This window comes from Talpa occidentalis, unplaced genomic scaffold, assembly GCF_014898055.3.
Source record: "Talpa occidentalis isolate TD23 unplaced genomic scaffold, MPIMG_talOcc4v2.1 talOcc4.12, whole genome shotgun sequence".
Taxonomy (NCBI): domain Eukaryota; kingdom Metazoa; phylum Chordata; class Mammalia; order Eulipotyphla; family Talpidae; genus Talpa; species Talpa occidentalis.
Genome location: NW_023601212.1, coordinates 68,415,633 through 68,427,177, shown reverse-complemented (window position 1 = coordinate 68,427,177; position 11,545 = coordinate 68,415,633). Strand labels below are relative to the sequence as shown.

General features: G+C 47.9%; 1 protein-coding gene across 1 annotated transcript in view; it reads right to left on the bottom strand.

The window, feature by feature from the left end:
* Window positions 1-712: 712 nt before the first annotated feature.
* Window positions 713-11,545, bottom strand: part of UCK2 (uridine-cytidine kinase 2) — a 68,705-nt gene continuing 57,872 nt past the window's right edge. Inside the window, exons 5-7 of the mRNA XM_037506612.1 lie at window positions 5,622-5,719; window positions 3,648-3,696; window positions 713-1,128 (exon numbers count right to left, since the gene is read on the bottom strand). Of these exons, the coding sequence (XP_037362509.1) occupies window positions 989-1,128; window positions 3,648-3,696; window positions 5,622-5,719 (287 nt within the window). The 3' untranslated portion in view covers window positions 713-988. The remainder of the gene's footprint in view (window positions 1,129-3,647; window positions 3,697-5,621; window positions 5,720-11,545) is intronic.

Here is an 11,545-nt window from a genome sequence, read left to right as displayed (position 1 = left end):
CTGCACAGGGCTACCCCTGCACCCCACCATCTGGGACAAAGTCCAAGGAATAAGCTCAGTAACTTCCTTGGGAGGCAAGAGGAGACACTGCAGCAGGCACAGTGCCAGCCCTTCTCACCCATCCTACCAGGAAGGAACCCATCAGATCCCTGCCACGCAAGCAGAGAGGGCCAGGCACCTCCAACTTCTTGGGAAGGTTGTGAGGCAGCTGAGCAAGGAAGCAGTCTCTGAGCTACCCAAGAAGCCAGAGATGGGGGGCAGGGGAAGAAGAAAACACAGATGGCTTGTTTTCTTCAGTGGGCCTCTTCCCTGAGTTTGAGTTTTGAATTGAGGTCTTGCCTAATTTCAACTCAAAGAAAAGAAAAGAGAATTTCTCATCGACATATCATTAAGCTCCAGCAACAAAAAGGAGGCATCTGACAGGGGAGGCAATCAAAGGTTTCAAACTCCATTCCCATCGAGTTCCATATATACTCAGAGCAACGAGAGACGCGCCTCTCCTCCACTCCCCATCTCCCACACGGACGCCGGGGCCTGGCCCGCCTGGAACACAGCAGGCAAATCCCCCTTGGTGAAACTTCAGCTCCAGTTCCAAAACCCTCAAGTACAGGTCCTCCTGTAAAATACTTACAGCAAAGCTTTACAGTATTTGTACATTTACACAAAAATAAATCCTTTTATATATATATATATATGTATGTATGTATGTATGTATGTATATGTATTTATAACTGGTTACACGTTGGAGTCATTATTAGGCATTACCAGTAGTTTAGTTGGCACAGTTTGTCATTTAAGCTCAGGGTCAAGTTCAGTTTTGCTGTTCCAAAGTACAAAAAAAGAAAAGAAAAAGGTCAAAGGCATTTCATCTTCATGGTGTTCTCTTACATACAGTATGTCATATAGGAAACGGTATGTACAGATGAACAGCGCCTCCTGACCCTTCCTCCTGTCTCATGGAGATGGGAGTCGGGGTCTGAAGGCGGGGTCAATGAGGCCGGCTGCTGGACTCTGAGGCCTGTCTCTTGCGAGAAGGGGTGTAGCCATTGAGGTAGCCATTCATCTGCCGTTTGGAGAGCCCTCCATTCAGGATGTCCTGGATATGCTGGACGATGAGGTTGATGGCCACTGTGGGGCAGAGACCAGCAGAGGGTTAGGCATGTGCAGGGCGGGCGGGGTTGGATGGTTTAGAACACATGTACAAGGCTATGTCTGTCTGGGTGGAAGGGCAGAAGCCCCTTCCAGGGAACTTGGTTCTGGTACTTGTTAGCAGCCACTCAACCTCACCCTGACTCCAGGGGGGCGCACATGACCTGCCTCACAAGAAAGAAGTTCTAAGAGTAAGTCAGACACATTGAGCACTTAATGACTGGGCTTGCAATCAGAGGAGCAATTCTATGATAGGATAAAAGCAACCAATCAAATTCTATAGGTTTGACGGCACGAGCTTCCATTCTGACCCATCCATCAGTTATGAGAACCTTCCATTTGGGACCTACCACCTTACCATCCCACCTAGAGTGAACCCACGAAGGGCTTTCTCTAAAGGCAATGAAATGAGACTCTTTTCTTTGCATTAGAAATACACTATATAGGTCCTCCCTGGTGGTGCAAGGGGTTAAGATACAACCTATGAAGCTAGCTGCAGCCACTGCGCCACAAGTTCAATCCCCGGGCAGGGAGCTACCCACATGGCGCAGCAGACCTCTCCTGACTCACCCGCTGCTCCCCTCAGCAGTGTATTTCAGTAGATCTGCCTGTTCTGTTCCACACTCTGTCTGGTGAATCCTCTCACCCCTGCACATCAGGCCTGTACCCCAGTTCTTGTATACATAAATAAATCTTTAAAAAAAAAAGAAAAAAGAGGAAAAAAAGAAAGAAACTATATACCCTCAGCTAATGATTCAGGTTATCATCACCAAAAGTGGAATAAACAAGTGCTCTCTGAGGTGATGCATAAAGAAGACGACACGACACCTTGTCCACAGCATCCAACAGATTGTATAAACCGAACTCAAGTCTTAAGTCTGTGTAATGGGGGCCTCCCTGGTGGTGCAGGGGTTAAAGTCTCAGCGTTATCAAGCTGTTGCCAGCCACTGTGACATGAATTCAGTCCCCAGGCAGAGAGCTAACCCATATGGCACAGCAGACCTCTCCTGACTCGCCCGCTGCTCCCCTCAGCAGTGTATTTCAGTAGATCTGCCTGTTCTGTTCCCCGCTGTCTCTGGTGATTCCTCATCCCCCGCACCTCTGGCCTCTACCCCAGTTTTTGTATGCATAAATAATTTTTTTTAAAAAGACTGTGTAACAGAACCCAACTTAGACAAACTACATAAATTGAGCCCAAATAGACACACCATGTAACTAAGCCCACTACTCCATACTCTGAAAACAGAGCATAATACTCCACATTTTGTGAATAGTCCAATCATCCAACTTGTGTAAAATGAGCCCAATCCTTCAAATTGTGCAAACTGAGCCCAGTCCTACAGATTGTACACAAACCTCCAAATTGTGTAAAGTGAGCCCAACCCAACGAATTGTGTGAACTGAGCCAAATTACCCAAATTGTGTAAACTGAGCCCAATCCTCCAAATTGTGTTAACTTAGCCTGCATGTGTCAAAATTATCAGTGTCATGAAAAACAAAGACAAACAGGGCTAGAACTCCAGGTTAAAATAAATGACAACAGGGGCCTCCCCGGTGGTGCGGCAGGTTGAGCACAGCGCTGTGAAGCTGTCTGCAGCCTCTGCAGCACCGGTTCTATTCCTGGCTGGCCAGGGAGATACCCACATGGCACAGCAGACCTCTCCTGTCTCACCCATGGCTCACTTCAGCAGTATATTTCAGTCCTTCTGCCTGTTATGCTCCCTGCTCTGTCTCTGGTGAATTCTTTCACCTTCCCACACCTCTGGCCTGTACCCCAGTGCTTGTATAAATAAATAAATCGTTAGAAATAAATAAATAAATGACAATATCATTCCTGTATTTGATGATTACATTGTGATTATTGTGAAAATGCCCATTTTTTTAAAAAAAATTAAATAAATATTCATCGCTGTAATAGACTCCCCTTGGAACAGCAAACAAACAAAAAAAAAAACCTTTTTAAAAGGAAGAAAATCAAAACAATTATAAAGAAAACTAAGATAGGTTTTCTTACAAATCAATCTGCCCTTATTGTACCTAAATGCAGAGACAGTCATACTACTCTGCATTGCGCCTAAAAGCAGAGATAGCCATACTACCTAGACAAGTCCAAACAAACAAATAATTGCACACTGACAGCAACCAGCTTCCTTTAGGAAGGGTTACCTTGATGGAAGACTACGTAAATTAGATTACAAAGTAAATCCCTGTTTGTTAAAGATGGCCACAAACACATGGTCTCCAGGTGTCATGAATGGGCATAACAGCAGAGGGCAATCTAGAGCCTCTGATTTCTGCTAGAGAAGTTCAAGTTCGCGCCTATACCGGTAGGCACACACACATACACACCATACATAGCACAGAAGCCTGTTCCCAAGGCCAGACATGTAGGCAGAAATTCCCTTCAGGTGGGACTTTGGTCACCAAGTCCCACCCCAGAGTAAGACTGACAAAGGATAAAGGCTATGCCCACGTCTCAACACCCACTGAGGACTCACCTATATTATCTGCACCTCTAGGAATGATCACGTCAGCATACTTCTTTGTCTGTGGAGAAAGATATTGACCATGTGTTAATGAGGTGGTCAGGGAGAAACTGGCCCCAGGCCCTCTTGGAGGGAACCAGGAAAGGGACTAGCCTCACCATGAACCCAGAGGGCAACAGCTTGAGGCTTTGGAGACATATTTTTTAATCCAGATTATCTGAATTACAATGAATCATCTTTTCCTTGAATCCACATTATTAACATTTAATATTCCTTAAGTTTATGACCTTAGAGAACATGGTCTTTGAAACCCATTATGTAACTGCCTCTTCCCCAGTAGGAAAAGTATGAATTAGAAAAACCCCAACTTAAAAGAGGAGCGGTTGGCCTTGGAGTTCTACACACAGTCTTTCTATGCAAGGGCAGAAACCCAGAATGAGCAATTCCCGTCAATGGCTGTTTTTCCATTGGCTCTGTTATTACAGTAATTCTTTTTTAAAGACCACAATTAGATATAATTTTTTTTTTTTTTTTTTTTTAAATTTACCGAGCTTTTGTGTGGACCATTTTCCCAATGACCTAATGGCACACAATACGTTTCCAGAAGACCACATAAACAGTGTCTTCAGTGCCGGCCTCTTTACTCTGCGGCTTCCACGCCACATCTGTTGAAATGTGACATGTCAGTGTTGGGGCACAAACCCAACTTGATCTAGGCAGACAACTGAGTGGGCCCAGTTTCCAGGCTTACATGGGAATGAGCTGATCTTCCCTGACCACAGTGTGGCTAGATAGTGGGGAAAAGGAAAAACCAGCCTAAAAATGTGCAGGATTTTGAAACCCACAATTCAGTTCAGCAGCAGAAAATTGGCAGTGAGCCTCAATGCATGTCCAACAGTTAAGTCTCCTTTGTGTTCTCCTTATAAAGTGAAGAAGGGTAAGAGAGATCCTCAGATAGAGGGATAGGATTTCCCAGCTCTGCCCTCCTCCTCTGCCCTCTTCCCAGAAACCTGATCTCGTAACCTAATCGTCCACAAGGCAAGGAATAGGGCATCCAGGTTACTCAGGCTGACTCAGAAAGTCGGCCTATCTCCAACCTGACACAAAAGTCAGGTCTGGTTTGACGCAAAACCTACTAACAGACTTAAAGAAACAAAGATCATCTGGGATCACAATATCCAGGAAAGGAGTTAAGAAAGTTAATTATTAGGAGAAGCTGTGAAATCCTCACACTTGGCCTCACTCTCAATTTTTCTCAATGCCCTATCACTCCCCACACCTCCACTCCTCCCGACTTAATCATAAAAATCCACAGGGAGTTGAGCCAGGGTTTGGACAACCTGGAGAAGACATAGAGCAGAAAGTTAGGGGCCTCCCTTCCCAAGCCAGGCTGTCTCCCATGGTGTCCCCCCTCCACACCTCTGTCCCTGGAGGTTCTCCCTTTTAGTCTTTCCCCAGGGAGCAGAGGGTGTTCCAGAATTGAGGGCCATTTGCTAAATAGCGAGAATTCTCTGTGTCCTGATCTGCCTTTTCTGAGAGCCACCTCACTGGAGAATTCCCAGCTGCCAGGGGTAGGACTGGTAAGCCTGTGCCAGGGCAGAAGTACAGAACTTTATTCCAGTGGGGACACTTTCCAAATGGGAGCTTATACAGGGGCCAAAAGACAGCTTTAAACTGGGCTCTTTGGAGTGGCAGAAGAGAGTCAGAGGGATACCTGTAGCAGAGACCTCCCTGCCTACACTCCCACATCGAGACCCCTGGGAGACAGACAGATGGCCAAGTCTCTGGAATCAGCAGGCTGGAGCTTCCGGAGAACTAACTCAGCAGAGTAAGAGACAAAGCACTCAAAGCTGCCCTTTCTTAGGACTTTGGCATGGAGGAGCTCTCAGGGAGAATGAGATTCCAATTGGGGAATCGTGCTAACATCCACCCCTTCCTTTGTACAAGTCCATTTTAAATTCTAAATCCAATGAGAACAAAACTCACTGGCAAGCAGAATTCCTCAAAGGCAGGCTTGACGAAAGTAATGTACTGAGATAAAATCTGCTCGAGGTCTCTCCCTCTTTCGCTGATGTCCCTTAATACTGTAAGAGAAGAAGAAATAGGAATCAAGAAACGGCGTATGAGCCAACACTGTTTCACCCGTGTGAGGCAGCCGGGGCGTGCGAGGGCGCCACCGTGTTGCTGGTTGAGCCCCAAGCTGGGTTCCCAGGGGACCATTAAGAGCAAGTCAGTGGCAGCAGCATTGGGAAAAACAAGTTATATTTCTGTGTCCTATTACAGTCAAAGTCTGCCATGACAAAAACGCTCCCTGGTGCCAAAGGCTAGAGAGCTGAGGCCACCAGTCTTTATTTCTAGCAACATCTGACAGAATTGAAACGTCAGTGTGAACAAATAAATAGCAGGACAGTCCTGGGAAGGTGCTAAAGGAAGCAGACGAGGCCTGGTCAGGTGGTGGCAAAGCGGACAGGTGGCCTCTGCTCACCTTGGTCCTCATCCCTTGGCACTGACTTACCTGTGCTCCTTAGTCCAGCAACTTAGCAACGGTGTTAACACCTCATCACACATGCCCCGCCCACACCCCAGCCCCTCTCAGCCAGTGGTTCCCAGGGTCAGCGTGTCTGCTTACTTCAACCCAGAGGTTTACATTAGAAAACCATTTAGTGAAAGATGAGAAAACCATGGTTTAGGGAACAGCACTGAAGGGGTGAAAGTAGCCCAGACTGACCAAAGATACCATCTTCTGCTTCCTTCCTCCTGTATAGTGTTATTAAGGGACCTTCAAACACCTTTTTTTTTTTTCTTAAGATTTATTTATTTGGGGGCCTCCCCTGGTGGCGCAGTGGTTGAGCGCTGGGTTGTGAAGCTGCCCGCAGCCTCTGCAGCGCTGGTTCGATCCCTGGCCGCCGGCGAGGGTCCCACATGGCACGCAGAACTCTCCTGTCGCGCCCACTGCTCCCCTCAGCAGTGTACTTCGTCAGTCTGCCTGTTCTGTTCCCCACTCTGGCTCTGGTGAATTCTCTCACCCTCTCGCACTTCTGACTGTACCCAGTGCTTGTATAAATAAATAAATCTTTTATAAAAAAGGATTTATTTATTTGTACAAGAATCCGGGTACAGGCCAGATGCGCGGGAGGGTGAGAGGATTTACGAGACAGAGCGGGGAACAGAACAGACAGACTGATGAAATACACTGCTGAGGGAAGCAGCAGGCAAGACAGGAGAGGTCTGCCACGCCATGTGGGAATGGCCAGCTGGGAATCAAACCAGCGCTGCAGAGGCTGCGGACAGCTTCACAGTGCAGTGCTCAACCTACTGCGCCACCAGGGAGCCCAAACACCTTTTTTAATAGCATCTTTGGGCCCAAAATGGAAAACAGTCTGCTGGTCCAAGACTGCAATCCCGTTCTGTTGCTCTCCACCAACATCCTAGGTCTCAGTTTCCTCAAATTCACAGTCCGTTTGGAAGGAGATTCCTCCAAACAGTCCCTCTGAACAAATTATCATGTTAAATCTTATTTTCATAAGCTGTAAATCTTTCACTCCATCCCAAGAAGAGATCATATCCACTTACAATCACTTCTAATGGTCTCGCTGTATACCATTTCAGGCAACACACTCTAAAGACACCTATGCAATACTTGCGAGTGCATTTCTGGAAAGTTAGGATGCAAAGTAATTCTATTTCCACACACACACACACACAAGGATGCCCACCAAACACACATGGGCATACACACCTGCACACACATACCCGCACCTCCTCAGGCCGGGACAGGCAAGAAGGGCGGTTCTCATCCAGGCCAGGATAAAGTCTGCAATGTTGAAGTCAGGCACTACTGCTACCACCACCAGACTGTTCTACGAGGGCCCAATGATTGACAAGGAGTTTTTGTCCACATGAGCACTGGAAATAAAATGTCTGGAAGGCCCCACAACCCCTCCTCCCACCCACCCAAACTCACATGGTGCCTTCCCCAGCCAGGACAAGGTCCTCTCAGGCATCTGACACAGGTACCTACCCAATCACCCTTACCAAGGAGACCGGGTTAAGAAGCCCCAACACCTGCCCTGTGGTTCGCCTCAGAAGCTTCCAGAACCATGGCACATGGAGCTTCCCAGTTCAACTTGGCAAAAGCACACACCTAGTCTAGCCTTCAATTCGCCAGAGAAATTCCACAGAAAAAAGGAAGCCAGATCAAAAGGGTATCAGAGCTGGGAGGAAAACATACACACACCTGCACTCAGGCAGCTGTACTTTTATTTCAAGTCCTACAAAGGCACACCTTTCACACAACTGCCAAAGGCTTGACACTTTGGGACCTCTCTCCTTCCCCCAGCACAAACCCATACACCCTATAAACACACACACACACACACACATGCTTGGAGTGCTCCTGCTGTACTCAGCCCAGGCTCTGGCCCCCACGTCAGCCCCAGACCTAGCAGACCTGACAGCTTCACCTGCTACATCTGTAACTGGTGGCTGAAGCCAAAGACTGCCACAGGTGGTGCCCCCTGGAGGGGGGTTGCTGGTGAGGATAGACAGCCACAGGGAAAATGCCAAAAAGTATGGAATTTGGGGGGTAGAGCAACTGAAAAGAAATATAAGGGACTGCAGAAGCAGCCAAGGACTACAGAGTGTTCAGGATTCAGTGTTTGAGGATTCAGGATCCGGGATTCAGTGTTGGAGCTTTCATCATTTGGGATTCTGCCGATCTTCCAGGAGGCTGCTATGGGCCTCTGAAGGTGGAAGTCTCTAGCAGCCAACCTCAGAGAGGAAAAGTTCAGAGGCTCTGCAATTAACCAAACAACTAAAACTGTTTCTCTGGTTTTGCTGCTGTTACAGACTTGGCAGAAAAGACGAATACCTAGAGCTGGGCCCCTCGCTGAGTGAGTGTGGTCTATTGTCAGGTCATTCAGCCACTGCAGCTACTGTTTTGAGTGTCACCTGTCTGGTAATATGCTGGGGCATCTTGGCAGTTCCAGGAACATGTCCTGTGTGTCTTCTGTTGTCTTCCTAAGTTGGAACATGGCCTATAGTCCAGCTACCACATGCTTCAGATCCACAGTAGGAGGAAGATGCCATCTTGGGCACGTGGCCTATTGTTCGGGAGAGGAACTCTGCGTCCTCAGTGGTGGGAAGACACCATCTTAGCTGCTTTTGTTTAGGACTTGAAAACATTGAACACTGCTTCAGGTGAGTTAAATGGCCATTTTTGGCCTCAGAAACTCTTTGTTTTTCCCTGGTTGGTTAAATAAATCCCATTGTTGTTCTCTGGACCTTAGTATTAGTAGTCTTACAATTGTATGCACTGGTGATAAACTCAAACGTGTCCTTGGCCAGTTTTAGTGCCCCCTGTATCACATCCAGGAGAGCAGAAGGCGGTAGGGTCAAAGAGGGTAAAGACAGGGCTGCCACTAGTGAACCAGAGCCACTGTGGTCCTGGAGTCAAATTGACCTGGATTTAAATCCTGACCCCACCCCTTCCTACCTCTGTGACTAGACAAGTCATTTTACTGTTTTGACTCTCCATGTCCTTAAATATAAACTAGGGACATTAGTGTCTTTCTCATGAAATTGTCACTGAGGAATACAGGGAGGTGCACAGGCAGACCTCACATCACTGTGCTTCACAGATAACTGCATTTTTACAAAGTAAAGCTTAATGGACTGCAGTATAGTATAAACAGAAGCTTTATGTGGGAAAGCAAAATATTTGTGTGACTCATTTAACTGAGATGCTCACTTTATTGCAGTGGTCTGGAACCAATCCTGCAGTATCTCCCAGGTGTATTTGCACATAAAATTGAGCACAGTGGGAGGCACACAGTTGTGCTGGGAAACCTGTGTTTCAATGAGAATTGCAAAGACAACAGAAGCCATAGGAGAGAACAAGGAAACCAGAGCTGGAGCAGCAGGAGGGGCCCAGTCCTGCAGATTGGGAGTGAGGGGATGGTGCGGGAGGGGATGGCAAGACATAAGCCCAGAGAAAGACAGAGCAGAGGGAGAAACAGGGAAGACCGGGAGGAGCCATCCTACAGTTTCCACCCTGGAAATGGAGGAGATGTGGCCAGACATTAGGAATATGCAGAATCAAAGGCCTTGCTACCTCTGCTGCCCAAGAGCCTTCCCCAGAGTTATCCCCTTAAACAGACCAGGACCCTCTCTGTGAGCCAAGGCTAACACATGGCTGGCCAGCTCAGGGCTGACACGCCCAGCTCCTCAGGCACAGTCAGGAAACAAGGCCAAGCAGAGGGCTGAGTCAGATCAAGGTCTCAGCACTAACCAGAAACTCCAGGGACCAAAACTGGCTCCCTCATCATCCCTCTGACCCCAGCACATTTGCTTGGCCCAGAAAGGCCCTTTCAAAGGCGAGTAAAAGGGCAAGAAGCTACATGTCCACCACCTTTCCTTCTCGACCTTCCCCTGCAGCCTTCCCAAATCCACGAGTGCTCTTTCCTGGCAGCCAAAGCCAAGAACAAATTTTAGAAGGACCAGGAATAAAGACGATTCTTAGTCAATTCATTTTCAAGATTAGCTGTAGAAATGCAACTCCGTGGAAAAGAACAGATAGGCTAGTCAGGAGTCCACCTCAGCCCTGACACCACGTGAACCAGACACAGAATCACAAGGGAGACTTGCTGTCCGCAGTCCTGGTCCCTCTCCGGGTTCTTCCTGGTCTCTGAGTTCAAGAAGGGGTTAAGGTACACAACAGAGGGGAAGGCAAAGGCACTGCTGGAAGGAAACCAATCCCTACAAACACATCTACCCATGGGAAGGAGATACTTCTCTCAGGGCCACATGATTCCCCAGGCAACCCATCAACTTGGAATGTGAGGGTCAAAGTCCAGCCAGCATGGCACACAAATGAGCAAAACCATGGAGCTGAACAACTCAAGTCCCCAGGAATGTCCTCACACAACAGCCGCTCCTGACTAACCCATGCCACAAAGCACACGCCAGGCATGGTCTCTGTCCAAAGTGGACAAAGAATGCATTGGCAGAAATCACATGTGGGAAAGTCCCACAAGTCCAAGAAAGTGACTTGCCAGTGGGTGACGCAAGAAGACAGGAGATCTGTAAGAGGAAGGGAGAAGTGCAGAGCAGACCTGGGAAGCCCCTGAGAGGGTCACCATCACCTCTAGTCCTTCCCCTACTCGCCTCCGGCCCGAGAGACGTCAGTTGAACCTATACCATGATTAGCTGTTGGAATTAGAGGCTGAGAAGATATGATTTCCAGGGACACTGCTACCACACAGTATCTTGTGTTCTCTGCCCTCAGGCACTACTGCATCCCCTGGGACTTTAGTACTGGCAGCTGGACTAAAGATGGTGTCTGCCGGCATCACCAGCTCCCAAGGATGTGACCAGCCTAGAACCACTCAGAAGCTCTCCAAAAACTCTGGGAGACAGAACAAGACAAGTTGTCTCCCATTGTAGGTGAAGAGGATTTCTGATCTGCCACCTCATCATCTATGGACCAAGCCCCACCAGGCCGTACCTCAACTGCCTTACCTCCTAATGCCTTACCTCCAACTGCAACCATGATGCTGGGAGTACTGCTCATTGGGTGGTCAAATGAATGCCAAGAGGTTAAAACAAAATTGCCCCAGATCATACACTACCAGGTTTCACCAAGGCAGGAGTTAAGCCCAGTTTATGGGACTCCAATATGTTTCCCTCAACACATCAGGCTCCTCCCTAACTTGGTCAGCTAGTAAGGACGTGGGGCAGATCACCCAACAAAGGACCTGGGCTGTGCGCTGCAGTGACAAGCCAGGCCCTGGGGGTAGATGCTTGAGGACTGTCAGACTCAGGCCTCAATTATCAAGAAAGAACAGGCAATTCTCGCCTGGCTAGTCACACCCTACAAACCAGGCTTATCTCCCTCTTATTACCTATAAAGA